This window comes from Ischnura elegans, chromosome 1, assembly GCF_921293095.1.
Source record: "Ischnura elegans chromosome 1, ioIscEleg1.1, whole genome shotgun sequence".
Lineage (NCBI taxonomy): Eukaryota > Metazoa > Arthropoda > Insecta > Odonata > Coenagrionidae > Ischnura > Ischnura elegans.
Genome location: NC_060246.1, coordinates 39,398,961 through 39,425,402, shown reverse-complemented (window position 1 = coordinate 39,425,402; position 26,442 = coordinate 39,398,961). Strand labels below are relative to the sequence as shown.

The following is a 26,442-nucleotide window of genomic DNA, read 5'->3' as shown; positions in this document are numbered from 1 at the left end:
AAACCACACGCCCAAGTACGACACCTCTTAGGAAATGCCAAGGATAGGACGCCACTTCAAATTGAAGGAGTATACGAAATCCCCTGCCGATCGTGCGAGAAGAAACACATCGGGGATACGGGACGAACAGTCAAAACTCGGATAGAAGAACACAAGCGGGCCATTTGACTAGGTTACTCTTCAAAGTCAGCCGTAGCGGAGCACGAAGCCACCGGACATGGCGATCGACTTCGAAAAATCAAGAGTCATCGCGAGGATACCCGACTCATCTGCGAGGCCATAGAAATAAAGAAGAACAAGAACAACTACAATAGAGATACCGGATTAAGAATCAGCAATACTTGGAACCCAGTCATCCGCAACATTTCGTTATCTTCCCCCTCCAGTCCTAACTCCTCACACCCTCCGCCCACCTGAAATTTAAAAGGCAGCAAAAACCAATCCCAGCATTATTCACTTGAAAAAGTCACCAGCAGTCGGTCGCGAAACGTCGGGGCAATCTCCTTTACGACACGCGGCACACACCCGTATGTGAGTTATTTTTACTCATCTCTCTTGTATGATTTTTTGACAAAGGGTACCGTGGGAATCAGTGCCAAGTAGTTCTCGACTGGAAGTAGGGAAGAAAGCGTTGTTGGAGGGGGGAAGCTGCGCGCGCACACAAACATTCTCAATTTTTCCTCACACATCACACAGATCGCGGAATCCTTAGTACACCTTGGTAGTTCAGTGAATGCTGGTTTGGTTAGTGAGACAGTTTCATCTTCTTTGAAGTGTTAATTTGAAACGTGTTTACAGAAGCGGTGCGCAGAAAAGAAATGAGGAGAAATGAAACTCTTTTATGTTAATAATATTTCAAAAACTTCAGTGATTGGCTGAACAAGAACAGTGGTTCCTGTATCGATTTACTACACAATGAGAGTTTAAATACAGATTCAGGTACGTTGGGATATTCGTATTTTAATTTCAATAGTTAAAAAAATACCGTCTTGTGACGCGCATCGAGTGAACTTTCCGTGCGGTTCTTTCTTCTCTCCATAATTGCGTTTATTTTTTTAGTTAGTTTTGTACGTGTATTTTAATTTTTTGTGCGCATAGTTTGTATTTTCAATATACGTATTGCGCCAAACGCAAACAAAGGAAAGAAACTATCTATTATTTCACAACCTACAGTGATACGCCTGATATAAAAGGCGGATTTAACTTTGGACCAAAGGGCGGGGGACCGGGGGTCTGGGGAATTCCCCCCCGCTTATTTGGGATTATTAAGACTCAAAAACGGTAGTTTTTGGCAAATTATTTGATAAATAAAGACACTACCGTGCACATGTAGTAGGCCGTTTTGTTAGTAAAAGTTTTATGGTGGTAATCTACATCTGAATGCTACCCCGCAAGCTGCCTCTATAGGCGTGTGGCGGGGGATGTTAGGACACCCGCCGTATTCATATGTAAATGAAATGTTCTAACGAAATTATGCCTGGCATTTATTGAAGTTCTTTGTAGTGCATGGGAGATAACGAGTTCCCGCACCTATCCGTTCGCCTAAATATCTACTTTTTTATTGTTTTTGTCGTACCTGGAAATTTAGTGGGGTGCTAATATGATTTCCGTGTCGCTCTTGAAGATATTCATGCTCAATTACTCAAGCTATCTAAGCCTAGCGCGCAGCCTCCGAGTCTCCAGCGGCTCCCAACCCAATTCGTTTTATATCTATGTAAACCTTTCTGTACGCCCGTAGCAGCTGTTGACTAGTCGCGAATCTGATAGTTAGAAGGGTTTGAGCCCTTCAAGAGGATGGACTCCACGGGAACCTCTACTGTCTATCATAAATATATCTCTGAAATAAAATGATCCAAAAAAGTTAGGAAATTGGTCTCCTGAAGCATTTTTCTGGATTTTCTGCGGGCGCGTTGCTTCTGTTTATTTGACGTATGCATGTTCTCCATGTTGATATTTCAAATCCCAGCTCATCATCCACTCGAAGCGAGTTTTTGGATAGACTGTCGCATTCAAGTTTAGCTTCGCGTCAAATATCAGCAATATTTAAAGAATGTCAATTGTGTAGAGTTGGCCATAATTGCTAATTTTTATTTCTTTCCTTAAAGGCCTGTTTACACGATACATTAACACGTACGAGTTAATATACGTTTGCGTGAATGCTTTTTGTGGACCGGAACGGAAAATGTACGAATGCATGAACCAAATTAGAACAGGTTCTATTTTCTGTGCATGCATTCGCACAAGTTGGGTGGTTACACGGTGCATTTTGGTGTTCATTCTCGCGTTCATACATATAGACATTAACCCGTACGTGTGTAAACAGACCTTAAGAGTATAGAAGTTGGTTGTATTAATACAGTTGTAATTATTTATAAAGTCTGTATTTTTAACGAGTCCCTGAACACATAATGACTTAGAAGGAAAGCACAAAAATAATTCGGTTCCATTAATTACTTGACAGCGACTGATAAAAATACTTTTTTTAAATTAACTTTTCTAATATAAATATCAAAATAAGTTAAAATATTAAAAATGTACTAATATGCTACCTGTTGTTTTTTTCTCTACCCGACAGTTTAAATTGCCCTGCTGAATTATATGGACGAAACAAATCGTTAAACATCATCCTTAAAAAAATAGTTTGAGATATGTTTGTTAAATCAGGCTTAAAATTTTCTACAAAATTAGTAAATCAATTTTTGCACAAGTTGTTATCTAGACTTTAAAACAATAGCCAACGAGTATGGATAAAAGCGACATACTTGTGACTACATCTATACGTCATGAAAAAATTAATTAGACACAGTTAACGCATAACAACCAAAAGTCTTTATATGGCCCCAAAATGTGCTTCGTAATATTTTACATTTTTACTTTTGCTCTTTAAAGCGTTATTCGAAAAGGTTATTTTAGAGGTTCTTTAATTTCAGGGCATTTTCAAGGAGCAAATTCAGCAAATAGATAATAGAACCATAAAACGCAATTAAATTTTATATTAAGCTGTGAGGTTCCTACTTTTCATTATATTTTTTCTTCTAAAATTTTATCTTGTTTTTAGAGCCAGAATAGCGTTAAAATCCATTTCCGGTCATGCAAAATCCAAAAATATTTCGGAGGGGGGGGGGGGGTGAATCTTCCGCTGAGGGGGGGGCCCCATCATGAGCGCCAGCAGAGGGCCCCCAATCACCCCAGACCGCCTCTACATGTCATTACATTCGTACCTAATGGAAAGAAAACGCCATAATGAGTGGCGTATGAAGTTATTTAGCAGACTAATGAATTCCGCAGTCCTAAATTCACATGTTATTCACTGGGAAAACACGAATAAAAAATTGGCCCTTTTATCACTTCACGTGTAGCTAGTTGAGGTTATATTTCTTTTTAAATTTGCAACTCCATACGGACAGTTTGGACGTGGCCGTCACTCCTTTGACAATTTAGTATCAAGACTCACCGAATGACATTTGATAAGGAGAATTCCTGCTGCTGGGAACAGGGGCGCAGCTAGGAATTAAGGATGGGGGGGGGGGGGTTTAGGTGCGACTATAGTATGCCATACCTTCACAAACACCGGTATTAATACCGGTGTTTGTGAAGGTATGGCATACTATAGTCCAGGATAAACGGTAGGTGCGAGATTAATAAATTGCGGAATTTTAAGATAAACGTTCAAAATGGTGAATTTTACGGCTTTCTGAGGGATACTTTATTAATCCTTACGCTTTCTATTGGTAATATCAATCCAAATAAGAAAATGGATTAAACTTAAAAATTTCTCTCAACTCTTGGGGGGGTTTTAACCCCCAAAACCCCCCCTCGCTGCGCCACTGGCTGGGAAGGAAACCCCTAAAGGAGGTGTGCAGTTTGTGCCAATCATGGGAAAAATAATAGAAAGCGTGTACTGGTGTGAACAATGTGCAGTGAGTTTATGCATTAATTTCTTCCATTCATGTCATATAAAGCAGAATTACTTAGGCAAAGGCATTTGAAAATTTATGTATTTCTGGGTGTTTTATTGTATTAACATCCTTTACTAAATAATTTATGATAAAATTATCATTAAACAAGTAATAACAATATAAAAATTCCAAATTAGTCTTTTTGGGTTGCCTTTATTTCAGGGATGCCGACTTACAAAAAATATTGGGGGGGCCAAACCGGGGATCTTACCCCGGGAAATTTTATAAGGAGTGAGTTTTAAGTTTTCTTAAGCATTTTAGAAGAGTCATTAGATCAACATTAGAACCCTGATAACTCGAATCTTGATATTTGGACACTCCGGGGAAAATAGACAAGCTTGGCACATTTTTTCCTCACACCCATGACGAATTTTTGAGGGGGCTCGGCCCCCCTCAGGCCCCATGGAGTCGGCGCCACTGCTTTATTTGATAATATTTATTTTTTCTTTTTGAAGAAAAGCTTTTTGAAGAAAAAAATTTTCCTTCCCAAAAAAGCAATGTCCGCGGACATACATGAAATGGGGGGAATTATTCATACGAGGTGGTGGCAGCCCTGAACAACCAGTGTGTTGAGAAGGAGATTGTCTGCTGTATTGGGTTGTTTGAGTTTATACTTGGTTTAGTGAATGTTTTAATGCTGGAAGAAAAAGTTTAGCTCAGTTTTTTGAAAGAGATAATTATAATGGCTGCATGATGTTAAGAATATGTCTTTTTAAAAATGAATAATGTATGATTAATTCGGACTCGATTCCTCCCAGGTTTCGGCAACAATACCCGCGCACTGTATGAACTTACTCGGCTACGGAGCTAGGTATCTGGAAGAGGTAAACGGTGAATTCAAATATGAATCTAAATATAGGAAAAACCTCGCCACCGACCCCGAAAGAAAACACTACGACGAATGTCAGAATAATCCTTAAAAAATTACCTGATTAGAAGTGAGTGAAATAAATATTTTAATATTGGGATATAAGTCAGGGTTTTCCTTAGATTCTTGAATTAATTCGTAGAATGGTTTACAAATTTTCACCAACTTTATTATAGTGGCTGCAAGTATACCGATTAAACAACGAAAATCAGGCAGAACTAAATTCTGACAATGCCTACTTAAAGATTTCTTTCGCATTCGCTGAGATAAAGCTCCGGAAGTAAATATAACTGATGTGATAAAGATTTCCACTTGGTGTGAGAGTTACTGTCAATAAGTTCTCCGGTACTCTTCAGGAACTATGGAAAATTTTCCTATGAATAGTATAAGGGGTTTTTTTAGATTTTTTAAATAATGCGCAGAAATGTTCTCAAATTTTTGCAAATGGTAATGCAGTTACCATATGGGTAATCCAATACTTATTCGATTTAAATAGTAATGAAGCAACCGAAGCAATACCTTATGATCGTGCTACCTATATATTTATAGGAAACTAATCACTGTAGCGATCACCGCCAATAATGTAGACTGAGGAGTATTTATTATTAAAGTTACACTAGCTGACCCGGCAAACGTTGTTTTGCCGTATAAATTATTTCTAGTAAATATTTTGGTGGTCAAATAAAAATAAATAACTAACTTATCGTAAGTGTGTGGGGATGTGGTATATAACTGAAAGAGGAAGATGCTGTGAACGATGTTTACCTATACAAAACAGTAAACATTCATTATTTTAGTACATTGTACTTTTATTATCTTTTATATATATAAAATAGGATGTCTGTTGGTCTACCAAAGTTAGTTCGTAGGTGCATTTCATGCTCCCTAATCACGTAGTGCTACTTATGGTTTTGTCCGACGCGTCCTTAGCGCCCTTATTTCATTACCATTAGTTGCATCACGTCATTCAACTTCTGTGGTTGCTAATCCTACTGGGTAGACAAAACCCTTGTCAAGGTCTGGTAAAACATAGTTAAAAGGATTCTACTTTTACCTATTAATATAATCTTGGTGCAAAACTTTTTTCTGGGGTGTGCGTAAGTTCATCCCGTGCGCGATATACATAAATCATTCTTTCCATTGTTTGCAGTTATATATGTATACCATCATCAGACCTGCCTTGTTTCTTTTACCTAAAAATCCTGCCCTGTGAGCATGAATTCCCACTTCCAAGTTTCCCACTTCTATGGGTACTTTACTTCCCGAGCAACACCGGGTGGCTTGCTTAAAATCAATAAATTTCAAATGAAATCTCTATCACAATGAGTATTAAAAAACATTAAAAGCCTCTTAGTTCAATGGAGTGATTGGGCGTACCCATGGGCTTCTAGGGTGGGGGGGGGGGGGGGGGGAGGGAACTACCCTCCACTATACGCAAAAATAAATTAAGGTCAAAACGAAAGTTATGAACAAATTTTCCTTTTGAAGAAAAATGATATTAGTGTAAGATATTGAACTGAAATAGTTCATTACTGCTGGGAAATCATTAGCGTTCTTAGCTCCCAAATATTTCTTTCTTGGAAGAATAATAGCATTTTCCATTCCGTAATACGTTGAAATAAGTCAAAATCTGAACTTTTATAATACACGAAAACAGAATTAAGCAGAAACGAAGATGAGCGACGCAAGGGCGTACCCAGGATCATAACTAACTCATAACATAACTAATACATATCATTTTTCGTGGGTTTAAAGAGAATTTGTTGCATACATTCGTTTCAATACAGTACTGATTTTGCTAAAAGAATTTTGCGATTTTTGCTTCTAGGGGGGGCAGCTTCCCCCCCCCCCTCGCTGGGTACGCCAATGTAGCGACGGTCATGACGAATCATCGAAATGGAAATGCCCCGATAGGCCCCTGAGTATAAAATTGACCTCACCTGAGGACCTATTTCCAAACCCTCACCGAGTGCAAGTTTGAAAGTGATAGGATGAACGTTTCCCGTACATTCATACAACGTACGAATTAGGATATTAAACTAATGACAGATCCTTCAAATTATAAGGGAACAAAAACGCTATCACTTAGACCATTTAAGTAAGTAGACCTGCCATTCGGGCGGAACGCTGTGGCCAGCATCGCACGGCGTGGAAGTGAGTGGGATGAGGGAGCGTGACGTCACGGTTGGGACTGCAGACGATATTCCATATGCGCGCTTGAGATATTTTAACGCTCATCCGCTGCAAAGTCGCTGAAAAGCGACGATATTGGGCACGCCAAATGATTATGCACTTAATAAATATATTTTTACGATGAACTAAGGCATTTTATAGCCTTGACTGTGCGCAAAAAGCTAAATAAATCAAGATAAAGCGAGAAGCGATCGTATTAAATAAATTGATTAAGAATGTCATATGTAAATATGGGCGTACCCAGCGAAGGGCAGGGGGAGCAGCTGTCCCCCTAGAAGCAAAAATCGCAAAATTCTTTAAGCAAAATCAGTACTGAATTGAAACGAAAGTATTCAACAAATTTTCTTCAAACCAACGAAAAATGATATGTATTAATATAAGTTAAGTAACTGCAATAAAACTATTTTTTCAATGAAATAATCTCATAAACTAATAAAGCGCTGTTATAATGTTGGTTTCATTCATCTTTTCCATGCTAAAATGTCACAACTTGGCTTGCCCCCCCCCCTCCTAGATCATGGCTTCCCCCCCTATACCATGGCTTTCCTCCCCCTAGACCTCGGCTTCACCCCCTCTAGGTAAAAAGAAGGGGTTCTGGAAAAGATCACGTAATTTTTTCCGCAAAAACCAGTTTATTGCGATCTCGGTAATCTTCAATAAAAATAATTAAACAAATCGTTTTATTTATGAGCCCAACACAATTAAGCCTAGATTAACGTATTTACACTGAAAATACGCATTTTGAAAAATCCTACGTGAGATTAGAAAGAAGGCGTGGAGCAAAATCCCACGATATCTCACATGGGATGAAGGGAGGGGTCCATAAAAAGGCAAAATTATTTTAGAAATATTACTTATTACTAGTAGATTAACCTAACGGTGACATTCCTAGAAAATGAATATTAAGACTGTCCCAACGGTCGTGTGTCATTTTTAACCCGTAATTTTAGTAACTTTGCATCGAGCAATATTCATGAAAATTGGCACACTTACCTATATGGGGAAAGGTCCTAAGTTTTGTTGAGTTTAAGCAACATTTTCAATTTTGACCTTTTGACCTCACAATGTGGGTCCAAACAAAATATTTTAATTTGCCTTATGTGGTTTTAATGTAAAAAATCGAGATTGAAAATGTCTGAATTTCATTGACCAAAATGTCAATTCTTGGGTTTTCGGACACAAGAAACCCGAAAAAAACACTTTCATTTACGAAAAGTCAACCGTTGACCCAGTAAGGTCACCGTCAAGGTCATAAGGGTGGCAAAAAGAATAGCATACCAACAGGTGTCGATCCATGGATTTTAAGGGGCACCCAAGTCATTGGTATTGTCCAAATACCCGTATTATTCACTAATTGACCTACAAGGTTAATACGGAGGTCAAAGGCCATAGACGTAAACGTCCGGCCATCGTGACACCCAGGTTTCGAACCATATGTTTTGAAGGGTGCCAAAGTCGATTTTTCAGTTAATAGATCCGTATTGTTGATTTTTTGACCACCGAGGTCTCACTGGGGGTCAAAGGTCATAGAGTTAAATGTCTGGCCATCATGACAACCAACGTGTCAAACTATAGGTTTTGAAGGGTGCCAAAGTCGGTTACGCAGGTCATTCATCCGTACAACAATTTATTTTGACCTCCGAAAGTCATAATGGGGGTCAAAGTCATAGAGATTTTAGTCGATCGCTTTGACTTTCTGACCGCTTTTGATTCAGATGTTTTAAACTTCATTCGCTACTTCGATTATCAAAATTTTATCACCCTCAATAACTTCAATAGCATTTTAAAAAAAGGTGATTGATTGTTTTTAAACTCTAGCTAAATTTGAGGATTCTTTTTCAAAACTCTCTTCTACAATTCTAGGACATTAAGCCTGATATAGAAAGTAGGAATTCATGGTGTGGTATAATTTAAAAATTCTATCTACAGCTGACGAAAGAGGTAACTAGCGCGTTTTACAGTAACCAAGTATTTTCTTATACATGCGACTTCCGCAGTTTCACAAAATTCTTTCAGCATTTGAAGACGCACAGTGTGATGTAGAAATAGAAATATATATTTTAATGACGAAATTTTCCACATCTGTGGGCAACAAAACAGCAGCTGTTTGTACGGCGTTGTGTATCATGTGCGCTGCAAAACCGATTTGATAACTTGTGATGTACAGGCCTTAGATTTGAAGGAATGACTATGAAAAATGGCATGGAAAGACATCCTTCTGCTGATGCAAGTTTCTTTTCTTCGTTTTTATTATAAATTTCTGTATTTTGGAGGAAGATGCAGAAGTATTTAAATATCTTTTATGCTCTTGCGTCTCCAAGTGCTTCGAAATATCATTCCTAATGCCGTGAAAAATAGAAAATAACCCGTTACATTTCACACATTAGACAAAGTAATCGCTCCTGGATTTTTTTAATAAAATGAGATTCACTTCTTAGACGATATTTGAATTTGTATCCTGTTTTGTTTCGCATTATGACAAAAATCTAAAAAATAAAATCATGTCATAAGTAGTTTAAAAAAATTTCATTGAAAACTCGGTAAGTACATACGTACAAAATTACAAGAATATATTTATTAAATTATTCAATGAATTAAATATAATTGATTGTTTTAAAGCAAATTTATCTTTAAAATTATTTTAATCCAATCCCCTCTTTCTTTCTAATTATAAATATGTTAACAGGTATTATTTAGTCCCAGAATTTTCCTTAGCGTACGTAAATCGTAGGTGTCACTTGCAAAGCCGGCGCTAGACCTTTTTCCACCATCGCAAAATATAAATAACACGAGAGCTGTCTGCTAAGTAAAAAACTATGCATTTATGAAATAACTAAATTACTTGCCTAAATAATATGAATTCTGATTTGTTGACATCCCTTTGACAGCGCGCAGTTCAATTTGCATCGCATAATTGACCGTTTAAAAATTACTATATGCGAAGGCGTTGCCGCGTTACTTCGTGGACGACCCGCAAATTCTTTACACCATGACCCTTTTCCTCTCTAAAATTCCCCCCGTTTACAACTTTTGTGCAAGATTTCATGTTTTTATAACGATGTTCCGAATAATGCTAGATCGCTAACGAGATAAGAAAAAAATCTGCGGAAGTTTACAAAGGGCTTTGTCTTCCTTTTACTGCCGCAATATTTTTTCGTCGCTGCCAATGCCGAAAAATGCCCCTGTTCATTAATTTTAAGTTCACCAATCCAACCATGGCTGAGAGAATACTTCTCGTACATAACGCAATAAATATTAGTACTTTTAATTGAAAAATCGCGAAGAAAATGGTCAGAATACCGCAGTGATACAGTGAATCCCCATTCGTAGCCATGCGCTACGATGATGAGCGTCCCAACCGTGACGTCACGTCGCTTTAAAAGTGGGTGGGGAAGGAAGGGAGCGGAGGGGAGATGTTGGCCACACGGCGAGACATGGGTAAGGGTGGGGAATGGCGGGTCTAGTTCTTATATGGTCTAAGCGCTATCATACACATCGAAACGTCAGTCATGAAGACATTTTGCTAATGAATTCAATTTCAGTTTTATTAATGGAACGAAAAATAAGGAGGCGGTTATTTTATATGAAGTTGAATGGACAATATTTTGGAAGATGGTCGGAGTGCAGGAAAAGATTACATCATGACAGCTGCTGCATCATTTAATACCGCACGTGTGCTTTTTTTTGGAACGTTCAAACTCTCTTTTTCTTAATATTGCAAAATAACTGAAATATTTTTAAGGCCTTAGATTAGGATTTTTTTTGCTAAGGAAAGAATTATTTTGAAAGTTAATAGGTTTTTAGCGGGCACTTTCAGTTTCAGTAAGTCCAAACGAACTCCCTTTTCTGAAATACAATCCTTTTTGTCCTTCAATTCAGGCTGGCAGTATTTCAACCGACATAAATAATTATTTTGAATGAATAAATACTGAAGACGAAATACACTAATGTCTCTCTTACCATAAATAAGCTTGAAGGATCCTGATACGTTGCGTTTTGTATTTAAAAGTGGCGCTAAAAAGTACCGCAGAGGGAACGCGGATTATGAACTTCCAATAGAATTGCATTGATATAAATCGACACGATCGATATATGTGTAGTCGCGTAGACGTCGATATGTGGGCCGGTACGACAGCAGGTGGTCTGAAATTTGAGTGTTGGAGGCAGCGAAATGGGAATTTGAAATGTGGGATGTTGTTGTTGCTAGTGGATGGGATCAACTCTGTTATTTATACTGTACTCCTCAGAGAGAGATGCATATTTATGTGAAGGATGAGGTGCAATATACGATGTGAAACTATGAAATTTCCAAAGCAGGATGAAGTTTCGTCGCAAATACACTATTACTTCGTTAATAGTATTCATGATTTTTTTCCTGTCGGCGAACTTATATTTTGTGCAAATTCTCTTTAATGACAAGCGGATTGATTCTGATGAAAGCACTAAGCCTGAGGTGAGTTCTCTTTTATGAATGTGCAGTGATTGTCGTAATGAACTAGATCCAAGTTGGGTTTTATGCTGCATTGTTTTTGTAGATCGTATTGTGAATAGAGACAATTTTTTTCCTCGTAGTGATGAAGGTTGGAATGATTTTATGTATATATTCCCCAATTTGTTATTATTACTGTTGCCAAAAGACTCCGCATTGTAAAATATCCTTGTGTTCAGGTAAAGAAAACTTCGATCGCTCAACCTGCTGTTGCCACCAGTCATATTAAGTTTGCAACCATATATGCCACGAAAAAGATAAAAGAGAAGTTAAATTTTCTTTCGTCGAAGTACTACAAACGCAATAAGATTTCGTATTCTGTTTTGAAACATCTCTTCGATGATCTCAATGAGACACTGCCCTTGTCAAGTGGTCTGTTTTCAATAGCTGATAAGGTGAGGTTAATATTTATGGTTATCTGAGGCTACCTTAAGTATAATCAGTGCCCTTTAATATGATAATTCAGATGTATAATTCTGATTTCATATTCCTTAAGTGGGCTACACCTGAGAAACTGGTGCCAACTCCTGCCCCTGCCTTAGGAAGCCTTCTGCGTTCACTTTGCACTTCTCGAATTGTGAAAGCTGAGATATCTGGGAAAGGCACTCAGTTAAAGTTGATGCTAACACTTGAAGGTGGAAAGTTTGGCCTTTTCAAGCCTCAATGGTATGTATTTATCTTAATGGTTAGTTTGCTTTATCCCTCTGCATCCATTATATACTTATATTTACCGTGAACACTCAGTTATTTTTTATGAATCACGATGAGAAAGAAATTGTAAGAATGTAATTACAGGGCTGTTTTTATGTGCTTATCAAGGGCGTACCGAGGATTATAACTAGGGGAGGGACAAGCTACGGTCTAGCGTGGGTGCAGCCATGGTTTAGGGGGGGGGGCAAGCCAAGTTGTGACATTTTAGCATGGAAAAGGTGAATGAAACCAATATTTTAAGAAAATTATAACAGCGCTTTTTTAGTTTATGAGATTATTTCCTTGAAAAAATAGTTTAATTTTTGTGACTTACCATATACTAATACATATCATTTTTCGTGGGTTTAAAGAGAATTTGTTGCATACATTCGTTTCAATACAGTATTGATTTTGCTTAAAGACTTATGTGATTTTTGCTTCTAGGGTAGGGGGGGCAGCTGCTTCTCGCTGCCCCTTGCTGTCTATGCCCATGGTGCTTATGTATACTCAGTGCTGAGAATTTTTTATGGCTTGGTATTGAGAATAGGGTAGAAATATTTTTTATTGACATTAACAGTTGCCAAACAGTGATGTTTATTTTTTTGCACTATTCTAAATGAAAATAACGAAAAGATGTAGTATTGGATTGCTTAATAGGTTGAACCCAATTCCAAGTATACATTCTAAAGTGGGTAACTACTTTCTTAGCTTTTTTTGTCATTCACCAGTCAGTGTTTTGTTCATTTCATTGTTTTACAAGTCATAAACCCTTAAATCCTATTCATAACAACTTAACTTGGCGTAACAATGGGGTAGAGCACTTGAGAAAAGGAGTGTTGCTTAAATTGGAATGGTCATTTGTTCAAAAAATGATCAAATATCTTTTGGAAATATCTTGTTGCTAGGAAAATAATATTATGAAATAATAATATTAAAAAAATCTATCAATTTGCCTTTCCTAAATAACATTCAAAAGGTGTCTTTCAGCACTCAAACATTATTTCTACATTCCCGTAAATCATTGAGGCCATGGTTGGCACTTACATAGCATTAATCCTTTTCGACAAAATCTTTCTAAATTCCCATGTATAATTGAGGCCATTGTTGGCACTTCCTTGGCAATAATCCTTCACAACAAAATTGATGAAAAAATTCATGAAAGGCAAAAGCAGTAATTCTGCTTTATTTTTTGCACAATTTAACCTTGAATGTCACTTTCTTAATGCTTGAGTTGGTATTGGAATGTAATAGGTACTATCATTTGCAAAAGTCTTGCAACAAATCGAGCGGCGCCACTTTCGCTCCATGGTCGATTTCTGGCCACCATTAAGATTGAATGATCACTATCTAGGTATGAATCTTCATGGTAGCTCGGGAACGACTCACGAACGGGTCATCGTGACACGGGAGTGAGACGTAGGAAATCATTACGATGTTCAGTTGAGTAAACGAGCGTAGATTGTATTAAGTCGTCGCGGCGTTTGAGATTATTTTTGTACCCGTAGTTGACTGGAGTAGATAATTGAAAATATTTACCCGTTAAAAGAGTGGTGAGAGTTACCTATGACATCTGGCTTCCAATGTAAACCCCAAAAGGCCGACTTGGGGCACGATTTCGCCATTAGGAACACGGAAATCAACTCGCTCGTTACCCTTTTTTTAGGGATTCAACGTCGTTCAGGAGACTTTATATTAAGTTGTTGAAATATTTGTTCGATATAGAAGAATTAATAAATGAAAAAAATTAACTGGCGATTTTCCGAAAAAAAAACACGAATCTGTCGTCTCCACCCTATTTAATTGATTGGCATTAAATAGTTCTTTACGTCAGCTAATAGGTCCTGCACCTCGTCTTGCCCTACATCTTTATCCCAACTTTATCAGCCAGGGATGAGGAAGTAGGTTACCTGGAGTAAAACTTGCAGGCCGTAAGTGATTCTCACGTACTTCCAAAATAGTGAAAATAGGGCCAATTTGTAGCCCTATCATATATACATATTGATGCCACAATTTGCTTGAAGAAAATACGCACTAGAAAAATAGTTGATAAACACCTCATGATAAGCCTTTCCTATATTTAAAAATAAGGGCCGTGGTGCGTGCACGATTAAGGATTACCATTACATAGGTTATTCCTAGGATTGTACTTAGTTAGTAGATCAGCTGGTCTCACATTCTGTCCCTTTCCAACAAAATTACTGTATTAAAAAAACACTGATTGTAGAATACTGAAGCCTAAAGTTTAAAAGTAAAATTCTTCACTTAATTTATATCTTTTTCTATCTCTAAGAAAAGTTTCCGTCACTGCTCATTTACGAAACGAAAAAGGGTAAAATTGTTCTGAAAAACTTTACTGGAGAAATTAACTTGGTAGGAAATGGCGACAACTTGATGACAAATAGGCAGCATACAACATAGGCGGGCAGCATAATCGCTGCAAAATATCATTCATAATTTTCTTTTTAATCAGATAAAATTGATCTATTTAAGAAATTACGTATATGGAACCTTAGATTATTACGATAGTTCTCATTCCAAAGGTTAATAATGTTGAGCAGTTACGGACCTGTAAAGGAAACCATATAGCACTAGGAATTACATTCACCAGTGATTCTGATTGGAGTTCCTACCGCGCTAACTACGCATGATTCCCGTCGCACGGTCATTTAAATTAGAAATTGTTGCAAAAAAAATGCTCAAATTCAACAGCTGGTACCTCTTAACATAAATTTCAAAAATAAAAAAACTTTAAAAGAAAAAACGGCTTTGCGGAGGATAAAAAATTTCGGCCACGGGATGGACTTGAACGCGGGCGCCTCCTGTCATCAGCCCGACTGTTTATCAACTGAGCTATTACTAGCTCAAGGTCACGGAGTGGTAATTTTGTGTTTTTGTTATTATTGTAACACTGAGCTCCTTCATGTGCTTCTCCTACGGCTTCTCACTTGAACGAATTTGATCAAAATAATCACTTTCTCGGTATATTAGTCTTTTATTCGTTTACGTGATTATAACTTGAGCACGGAGGCTTTCGCTTACTCTATGTTTCGGCTGGTTAGTATATACAATAGGAATATAATGATGTTGTCGCCTGCGACTTCGGTATGGTGTCGTCTTTTTAAGTTATTATTATTTGTTATTATGTTTCAAACTCGGTACTTGTATTTCTAATGAAGCAAGCGTATACATTCATTACAAACAGAAATTCTGTTAGGATTTGCTTACGTCCTTCTTACTCGACTTGAAAGGTTTTATGACATGATCTGCAGTTCCACTGATGCCTTAAACATAAAACGTATGGCCAACAAACACATTTCCTAATACAATGTAACCTATTTAATGCAAGTAGATAATTCAATTAATAATGCTAAGTAAGTATCCTACATTATCCCGAATTCATCAGTGTATATGTAAATGATTGCATCTAAATAGGATAACTTAATCACCAACGCCATAGCAGCTTAGAGTTATTATTCGCATTCACACTAATTCAGAGGTAGAACATATTATCAAACAATACCTGTTGAAATCCGACAATCATTAAAAATGGGACTTTAAGCTGGAATTAAGTTTTCCTCGTCATACTTTGAATAAGTGGAAAGGAATACATCTTTACCGTTTGGCGGACGTCGGAGAACTCTGTTATTACTTACGCAACGATTAATGCCGATCAGCTTAACTAATTCATATTTTACGTGTTTGCTCAGATATTTATACGATGAAACACTGGGAATTTCAAAGCTGCCTCGTATCATATGTCGTAGATATTGTATTAAAACATCAACCCGAGTCGATAGATGTAAACAAAAGTCTGCCATGTTCACAGTGAACGACTCGTGATTTCCAGCTCTCTGAAAAGAGCTGAGATCACTCAAAAAGAGCCAAGCAACCAACTTTTTAAAATCTCTCCGAGGAATTACCTTCGATCTATCCTACTGCATTAAATGCTACAATGTGTTCGGGGGAATATCATGAACATTAATTTCACTTTAATGGAAGCGGTCAAATCCCGAGACTGAAAAGGATGACAAAATACCTCACCCACCCAATGACCCGTTCTCCATGCATTGAACCATGAAGACTAGTATTGGGTTGTTGCATACACCCGAAAACCATACAATTTCCGGGCACAATCTTTGTGGAGCGAAAGTGGCGCCGCTCGATTTGTTGCAAGACTTTTGCAAATGATAGTACTTTTGCGTCTTTCTAAATCAAATGTTACATTTAAAGATACCCAAACTTCAAGTGCAATGGTAACCCAAGGGCCCCAGCCCGCATCGTGATCAAATGGCCCCAAGGGGTAAAAAGAGTATTAAGCGATGAAGCACACAGTGTTAGACTTAAAACATGAGAACATAAAGGAAAAGTAGCGAGATGGAGCCCCCACCCCCAATGTATTTTGATAATTACAGTATGAGAGTGTTGACGAGTGCGAGAATAGAGATAGACAAGCCATAGCCATTGCAGGGGTCTTGCATAAGCTTCCATTCTACAGTTCACATACTTGTAGGTTATGAAAATGGAGGTTGCTGAAAGAGCTCAGAGCTTACCAAGGCCATCCCTAGGCCTTCTGCCATGACCATTCCATTTTTAAAGAGTTGTTACTGCATGCAAGTTAAATCATGAAAAGAAGGGACCCTGTAAACAGACAAATTGCAATGCCTTAATGAAGTACTATGTGAGCGATGACTATTCTCTGTTCATTTATCTTTGCGGGTGAGCTGGTGTGGCTAAATCAAGTAGAGGTGAGGGGAGGCAAAGTTTCTCGACATGTGACTTTCCCTTTACCAATCAGCAGAAGTGGCCTCGGTCAGTGCTCTCAGACCTCTGTCGAGTTAACATCATGAATCTTCTTGTGGAGCAGTGTTGCCAAACCTCACGCATTCTCCCTGTATATTTTTAACCCTCGAGCAGGTGAGCTGGCATATAAAGTACGCCAATCTTCGAAAACCAAGGATTTCAACATTGTACCTACATTCTGATATAAAATGGCCTCGTGTATTCGTACAATGCACTTTGGCTGTCTATAGTGCGAGTTTTCAGAGCTCGAAGTGTTGTAGCTAATTTATTTTTAGAGTGGCAACGTTGAGTTTGCTTCTCTCTCTCAGTACTACCCTCACCCCATTAGCCTTCCGAGAGTGTCTAGGCTCTCACGAAATCTCACTTGCAAAAATAAAGTGAATAGATTATAAGTTTGAAAGTCACTTCGCCACTGATTGTTGAGAATCAATGCTGAACCGTAAATAAATTGATCTGGATGAGCATGCAGACATAGCATGAAATTTTTAGTAGTATTAAAAATGAAGTGAAGCTAATCATACTAAATGCAACATTTTAATGCTACAGGTATGAAAGGAATGAAGTTCTTTGGGGACCTTCATTTGGTGGCAAAGATCGTCATAATGGAGAAGTTGCTGCATTCCACTTGTCCCTTTTGCTGGGACTTCCACGTGTCCCCATAACAGTTGGAAGGCGTCTTCATCTTCCCCTTGAAATTGTCCCTGTAGCCACCAATGCTCTTGGAAAGACATTCATTAACAATGGTATTAAATTTAACTATAGCAACCATTCCTTGTACTTTACCGTATAAAAATGCATGTATTCATTGTGTATTTCTCAAAAAATTAAAGGTATAATTACAAATTAGTCTTACTGGTCTGTCAACATTAATGATAGTTTTTTTAATAATATACCAATCTTGCATATGAAAGATTCTCTAGATTTCAGTCCATTTGTGAGAAACCTTAATTTTTACTGTTAATTGTAAAGGAGAGACAGAGGTCATGCATAGAAAGCACGACCTCCGTCTCTCCTTTTCCATAATGTGGACTTTAGGCATCAACACCTTGTCGGGTTAAACCCAGTCTGAGATTTGTCTTGGAATATGATGGCTTGGTAGTGAAACTGGTAGTATACCTGACCAGCAATTGGGAGAAGCAAGTTTGAATCCTGGCTAACACAAAAGATATTTTCATGGAGAATTTCATCCTTGGCATATATACCTAGCTCAATTATAAAATTGAAAGTAGATACATGTATTGCATTTTTTTCAAGTACATGCCTACTTTCTGAGCATGTAAATCACTTCAAACATGGCCATAAGTGCCTTCTTCTTATCTTCAAGTATGTTATTAGTAAGGACAAAGATAATATTTTACATGCATTAGTGGTTGATTTTGCTAAATTAACAGAATTATCTTTTTCAGGTAGTGCTACATGCTTTTATGGGGTCTGTCTGTATTGTACTCCAAAGGAGCCAGTTTGTGGGAAGACCCTGGATCATTTAGGAGGAGGGCCCTATCTGGAGGGAGCTTTGTCTTTATGGCTGCCTCCAAACCTATTACCTTTGCAAAGACACCGTAGTCCATGGCAGAGGACCTATCAACCTGGAAAGTTGGCTAGGTAAAATAGCTTTAAGGGAATAGTTTGTATACAATTATTTTGAATAATTATGCAATCAGTAGTGGGATATTTTAATCCTTTCCATGAATGTACTCTTTGCAGAGGAGACTTATTCTTGTTTATAATTGAGCATTTAAATAGTCTATCATGTGTGTCTCTCGTAAGTGTTCCTGGGAGATGCCTTGATGAATACCTCGATCGACACATCTAATACATCATAGGCATTCTATTTTGTGTTCAATTTTTACCCAGTCGCTTACTCCTTTACTCTCATAAAAGTCATATCATCTTTAATTTTGCTGTTCACATAAAATTTCTTTCAACTGTAGGATCAATGCAAGGTGTGTCTCCTTGGTGGAACTATGGATGAATCAGGCATTTCTTCCAGAACATTTTCTATCGGCCAGAATAACATCATGTCACAAATTCTGTAACCAAGCATTGTGCACTTAAGAGCAAGGGTACTTAACTTATTGTGAGTCATTTCTGTGGTAGAAGACCATAGTGAGGATGGCATATTACAAGTACAGTGTAACCTCGATATAACGACACCCCACGGTGCACTAATGAACACTCGCTATAGCGAATTGTCGCTTTACCGGAGGTGGAGCAAATAATAGCCAATATACCTGTTGCAAACAGATATACAGGAACAGGAGTGGTGCGGCGACAGATAAACATCTATCCGATAAACGTAAGCATAAATCCAGACGAAAGGCGATGTTTTTTTGCATCACTAAATTTCCTTACTCAAATAACGACTAACTATTCAAACAATTTATAAGCGCCGCACTGAATGAAAATCATGCAAAGCATTGTTTCGTCATCATTATATTTATCGAACGACAGTTTACCACATAAATTTGAGACTGAGCACTCCATTAACTTCATTTCTAACAGATCGCTAGCAATTACAGAGGTTTAGGAGTCTTCATGAAAGTCTTCCGGCGGTAAAACCCTCGCTATGGCGAGAGCCAGCACCGAAAGGGTCTCGTAAAAACGAATTCTTTAACACGCTTATTATAGGGTCAATTGACAGTGCATCGGCTATCTCTCGTAATAGCGGGGGTGTCGCTATAGCCCGTACTCGCTTTAACGAGGTTCCACTGTATCACATAATTAAAATTATATAGTTTTGGGCATGACTTATGGTATTCACCAATCATTATGAAATGATAAGAATAGTTTTGTTTTTCCAAATATATTTATTGCAAAACTTCACTGCACTTGGTTAGGATGAGGATCTTCATCATCAGGCATGATTGAATAGTCCCCAATTTTTTCCAAAGCATTCTTAATTTTTTCTCATTGGTTATTTTGGCCAGTGCTAAATAACAGTGCCATTATGTATTACATTACGTAGACCTCAGACCCATAGTCTGAATAAAAACTTATCATTCAAGCAGTAGCATTGAGCTACTTCTGTGTCACTACTGTGAATAAGTAAGCAGGTAAAAGAATCAATTTTGTTTGAAGGTAAGGTGTTTAACTATTAGTCTTTGATTTGTACGGGGTTATTTTCTGACAATCCATTTTTAAATGTTTAAGGTGGGAAGTTAATAAGGACTACTGTCTTCGCATCCGTGAAGGCCAGCATCTGTCTGCTGGAAAGCTTTTCTCTGGTAGTGGCAGGAAGGTCCAGGATCGTCTACTTGACCTGGTTGATGCCTCAATATTTGATTTCTTGATTGGGAATGGTGACCGCCATCATGTTGAAACTTTTCAGCGTTTCTCAAACTCTATGGTCTTACTGATTGACAATGGAAAAAGGTGAGGTTATTGGGTATAGTGTGCTGGTGATTTTTGTGAAAATTCTATAAAGTCTGAGTAAAAACTTCATTTGCTAACGGTGAAAATTTGCTCAGTGTGTAGAAAGAAGTAAGCCCTCCACTAAGTATTTTTGAATTTTGAGAAAACAACAATGGATGGAAGGCTGTGAAGTATCGTTAGTCCCTTTAATGTGAACATGAAGTTCATATAATTTACCGAGGAAAAATAATTTGTCTAGACCTGGATTTGGTACTAGCAGTTACCAGAGTATTTTGTGTATAGGAGCTGGAAGGGAGCGTATAAATTGTGTTGTCATCATTGGGCTGTTATTGAGGTAGAATAAGGTTTGAATGAATGATGTTGATTGAGTTTTACTGTTTGCAAGGGACCCTTGTGAAGGATAGGGATGTTTTGCTTAGCCGATGAACACGATAATCTTGTTGCTCATCCTGAGTGTTTATGCTTATCTTTGTGTCATATACGTCGTGCACTAGTGCATAAACTGCAGGGTAGTAGTAAATAACCATTCGTAATTATTGTTGGGCAATACTTCAGATTTTGATTGGGTGATTTCCTTAGTTGTAATGGTATTTTTTAAAAATTAATTGACCATTTAGTATTCATTGAATCCCATTACTTTATATATGTCAGCTATTTTTCCTATTTAACTGAAAAGTAAATAATTTGAATGGAATGAAAACAGGCAGCAAGCTGTCAATCAATTTTCAGTGTTAGCAAGGGCATACTGAAAACTGATACTTTATATCATAACAGAAATAAATAGGATAACTGTTTTCCTGGGGATACATTTATTCTTGTAGCTTAATTTGCCTTTTTGAACTAAGAATGAAAGAAACTAAATAATTTTTGCTGAACTGGGGTCTATTCCGAGAAATATAATTTGTTTTCAAATAATAAATCGTTTCTTTAATTTTTCAAATAATCTATGTCCCTCTATGCATAGGAATTGGTGTTTAAATGTTTAATATTTTATTTTTCAGTTTTGAATGTATATATATATAACCAAATATTGGTTAAGAAATTTAGTTAAATTTCAGAAAAATAATTTTTTTGAATTCAGAAATTATTTATGTTTTCCCCTTTCTGTTCTTCAGCTTTGGGAATCCTTATGACGATCACCTAGACATATTGGCTCCTCTGTACCAGTGCTGCATGTAAGTTTTTATATGATACGATTAAGGTTATTTTTGGTGTAGTGTCTTTGAGGATACATACATTATTTTAATTTATAGGTCTGCTGCTAACTTGTATAGTAAGTTTTATTTTGTGTGAAGTAAGCCTTAATGTAATTAATAACAAGTGTTATCCCAATTTTTATTATAATTCAGGGTTACTTTCCGTCAGAATTGGGGTTTCAGACAATCATTTGTATTTCTTGACTAATTATATTATTGTTTGTGTTTTTAGTACATAGTTTCAATGCATAATATATTTTAGATACTATATGCCAGATGAAGCACTGGCCAATCTTTGGTTTAAGATGAGTTGAAATTGGAGGAAATTCAATAAAACTACGGTGTTAGCAAAATATTCCCCCAGTTTAGCAAATATATGTGAAGCAAAAGGTAATCGTGATTGGATAATATTTAATTGCTCTTACTCCAAATTCATTGGAGATGAGTTATTACTGGGCACCCAGAAAGGTGGTAAATAAACTTGAGAAAGCCCCAATAGTGCAAAAATCAGAACATTCATGCTCTGGCTATGAAAAAACATATTAAGGCATGTACACTAGGGCAGATCGGAAAAATCGATTCTTTTCAAATCCATCTAGCCCAATGAAAAAAAGTTGTGGGACCAATCAATAATGAGGCCTGAAAAATTTGAGACCTCTAGGTGAACCCCTGACCCTCACTCAAATGCAATTTAGGGGGGGAGGGTCAAAATTCTAAAAATATAATATTTTATGGTCATTCTTTATAGATTTTACCAAGTTACTATCCTTTTAGGCAGGGCAAAAATTTTGTGCATTTTGACGTATCTGCCACCGTTTAGCCACAATATGACTAATTTGAGTCCGCATCTGCGAAGAAAATATTCCAAGGCCCACGCAGCGTCGCGGATGCAAGAGCGGCAGGCCGATCCCGTCCCCTCCCCGCTTGCTTCTCCCCCTCCCACGCCTCAAATACACGAAAATTCATCCTGCGTGTGCTGCTAGGAGGGCATTCATCTTTGATAATATAAATCAGAAGACGGTAGAAGGTGAAATAGGATGCGTAGTGAGAAGACTTATCTCTTATTTGGCACCTCGTCGGCGTTAAACAAATTGATGTTACCAACTTTTAGAGAAGTGATGAAATTTTTAAGATCCGAGAACGCAGGAAAGGAGCCTACATTCTATCAAAAGGCCTCTCCAGTGGCTATAAAGGTGTGCGAACTTTGTATATGTGCTTCTATTCCGGTATTGTCTGACAGCAGTGACTAAATATATTTTTAGCGAAGGCCGCTCGCGTCCCCACCCCGCTCGCCTCTCCCACTCCCCAAAGGCACCAAAATTCACACCAAGTGCGTCTTACTCCGTAAGTCTAACTAATATTTGATGTTTCAGCATCATCTGTGGAGGAACAATCACGAAAGAATTATTCAATTTTCTGCTTTCCAGTCTGTATTTCTTATGTCAGTGTTATTCCTCGTCTTTCACTGCTGTCAACAAAGTTTTGGTGAATTCTTTCACGAATCTCTCGTCTGCATGTATAATAAAAGGAATAATTTAATTCAAATTTTCAACGTTCATCAATAGATTTTCGAATATCCACAGCGCTAAGGTCAGTTATAACCGCTCTAAATTGCAATACTGTGATAAATATTTATCATTTATGAATGTATTGTCCTAAGTAAGGTATTAAATGATACCCATTGCGTTATATTAAAGTTGAAAAAGCCACTTAGGCACATAATGAATTTTTGTGAGAAATTTTTAAAAAATTTTAACGTATTACAAATCGGCATGCAAAATGAATGTTATCACTGTATTTCTTGTCCAGATATAGCAAAAACTGACATCTTGGTTGACGAAATCTATGAAAACTGAACATAAGCATCACCACAAGAATTCACCATAGTAGAAAATGGATGTAATTTTGAATCCTAAGAGACAGAACTAGAGGTGCTGTGAGGCAATCGCTTAGATTGATGTCCTGGAGATTCCTACTGCCTGGCATGCTTCAAGCATCATCTGAAGTATTTTACTTATATATTGGCCCAAAACAACATATTATGATGACCTAAGAGAGTTTCTGCATATGTTTAGAAAATAATACTTGTTCTTGGAAATTCCTCTCTTGCCAAAAAGATGAAAACGAGGTGGTACATTCTGTAAAAGAATCAATGGGGGCTATTGAAAAGAAAGACCCCTGTGGAGTATGGTGTAATAAAGTAACAATGTTGAATTGAAAAAGATGCCTTTCCTGTCTGGTAATATTTAATTGCTATTAATGGAAAACCTGTTTTTACCCCGGGTCCAGGGATCCTTGGAAAGACTTAAAAATGGTATGTTTGAAGCTGTCGTTGGCACAGTGATTTTCTTTCATTATGTTACATTCAATGAACTTAGTAGGCCAAAGAGGGCAAAAAAAACTGCAAAGCAATGCAAAGCAGAATTTTGACTACGTTGATGTATTTGTACTGATGACAAAACATTACTTGAATTTTTTTTTTGCAATGCTGTCTCAAGACATCACTGAACGTAATATATTTCCATAATATATTTATTGTGATCAAAATTTATGAATTCTGCTATTTCTTTGCATAAAGAAGGATCCATCCCTTTAAACTTTTTACTCCTATTTTACTCAGGGGTGGGCTTATCCCTTCATGTGTTTTCTTTGAAAACTAAATAGCATACCTTTAGTGTCTAATGTAGGTTTTTTTACTTAAATACATACACCCTTGTTGGTTGTTTGCTGAATGCAGAGGTAATAGGTTGGCATTTGATTAACATGCGTTATGTTGTCATTAAAATTACTCCAATTTCAGGGTAAAATATTTAACACCACTTTTGCATGTCTCTAGTCTTAGGTTTTTATGTGTCATGTCTTGTGGAGTGTCAGGTGTATCTAGAGATGGAAGTGTGGCTCCACTCTCAGCTTGCGCTTAACCGGTATTTGCGCAATGAGCTACGATAGCACAATTGGTTCATGCTTTTATATGCTAATACTGGAAACATCTATCATCGAGACACATATTTTGATTTATCCTAGTTAAGTTAATTGTGGTTTTGCTGTAAGGGTAAATTGTATATCTCGCAATAATTGTAATTACAGTTTTTATTGTTTTTAGTGGTCTTTAGAAAGTTTGCAAAGCCAAGGTATTGCAATTCAGTGAGCTACCAGAATTTTTTAAAATATTTTTTCAATTGACTGGGTGAATGTACTTGAACTCATGTATTAATTTTTGTACTCACTATTTCTTGTTTTTCTTATCCTCAGATTACGGCACAAGACTTGGGAAAGATTGCTTCTTCTCTCAGGTGGTGTTTTGGGAGAAGCATTGGAACGTCTGTTACGTCCCAGTCATTTGGCCCCTCTCCTTAGTCCACCACATTATGTTGCCCTTAACCGAAGACTCTTACATGTGTATGCTGCAGTGGAAACGTGCCTTGATAACAAGACAATGGAAAGTGTGATTATTGATTCATAATCAGTTTTCTCTCAAGAAAGTACTGCATTTCTTCATTTATGCATGCTAGATAGAATCAGTAAAATAATGATACGAGGAAACTTATTTGAAGGTATGCATTGGTATTTGCCTGATTGGTATTATTTGAATACTGGATCAATTTATCTCTCCCTCTCACAACCCATAATTTATTGAATCAGTAATGGTCATTCTTTTTATAAATTTTTAATCAAGGTGCAATTTTACGTATTTTATTGAGGAGTAATAGTGAAGAGCAGCGATGTGGCATCTTTTGCATTTATTGTCATTTATTTTATTTTATGATCAAATGGTGAAAGTTGGTTGTATTTATCCATTACAATTAGATCGAACCTTTGGTCATGTGCATTCATGGCCACTTGTGGTCACCTCTTGTTAGGCCACTATTGACTATAAGTGGTCTCTGTCAGCTTCTAGTCGCAGCCTCCATTGGTAGCCACTAGCTGCACAATCCATCCACTAGTGGCTGCCACTTTTTTAACTGCCTTTTTTTAAAAGACACATGAAAAATTCTACTTTGTAGTAAAAATGTCATCTGCGGTCAATCTCATTGGTTTTGGCCTATATCCATCATTTTATAGATATTGAAGGGTGAATTAAGCGCACAAAGGGGCACCAGCTCTGCCCTCACCCCTTATGAGAGCATAACAGCTCCAATCAAAACAACTTCACTGCTGTTACATCATCACAAATCTTATTAAATCTCTGGAGTCCATTCTTGGGAAAGATTGCTTCTTCTCTCAGGCGGTGTTTTCTGAGAAGCATTGGAATTTGTTACATCCAAGTCATTTGGCACCTCTCATAAATCTACCACATAATGTTGCCCTTAACCGAAGACTCTTTGATGTGTATGCTGCAGTGTTGGTTTTGGAGAAGGGTTGTTCTAAACTTTGTTTAGTTAGATTTATCTTACGAAATTTTTTCTACATTTCATCTTAATTTGAATTGAAAATTGAGTCGTACGAACAAAAGCAATCAGCAGTTGTTATCTCAGGAAATTACTAATGTGTGATAAAATATGAATAGGTACAGTTGTGTACAAAATTTTGCTGAAATGTAACATTTTATTTACATTATTTTATTCTTACGTCTGGGGTTATTTCCTTTGTTGGTATTGTGGAGCAACTTAATAGTTTTTATCCTGCTTGCGTTTCATCACCTAATTCCTCTCTCTTTGTAGTTATTTACCATGGCTAGCATATTTTGACATGTGAGAAACAAGCATTCCTTGCCATCTGTTGACTTGTTGGTCTCAATAACTTAATTGGAGTGTACACCTGTGTAAGTGAGGCTCCTCTCTTTTACATTTTGATGTTTGAATTTGTTTTTTTCATAATCCTATATTGAGATTTTGGGTGTCTTAGCTAATAAATGTGTCACAGACACAAACCATA

At 37.2% G+C, this 26,442-nt stretch overlaps 1 protein-coding gene across 1 annotated transcript; it reads left to right on the top strand.

The window, feature by feature from the left end:
- The first annotated feature begins 11,150 nt into the window (after positions 1–11,150).
- LOC124159134 (glycosaminoglycan xylosylkinase) lies at positions 11,151–26,442 on the top strand. The gene is made up of 8 exons (XM_046534715.1): positions 11,151–11,473; positions 11,689–11,904; positions 12,006–12,175; positions 17,546–17,742; positions 18,406–18,601; positions 20,150–20,371; positions 21,487–21,546; positions 24,820–26,442. Exons 1-8 carry the CDS (start codon positions 11,339–11,341, stop codon positions 25,028–25,030), a joined length of 1,407 nt encoding a protein of 468 aa, XP_046390671.1. The 5' UTR covers positions 11,151–11,338; the 3' UTR covers positions 25,031–26,442.

Coding starts and splice junctions, on each gene's coding strand:
- LOC124159134 (XM_046534715.1), top strand. CDS start 11,339: ATGAAGTTTCGTCGCAAATACACTATTACTTCGTTAATAGTATTCATG. Junction 18,602..20,149: donor CAACCTGGAAAGTTGGCTAG/GTAAAATAGCTT, acceptor TAAATGTTTAAG/GTGGGAAGTTAATAAGGACT. Junction 21,547..24,819: donor CCTCTGTACCAGTGCTGCAT/GTAAGTTTTTAT, acceptor TCTTATCCTCAG/ATTACGGCACAAGACTTGGG.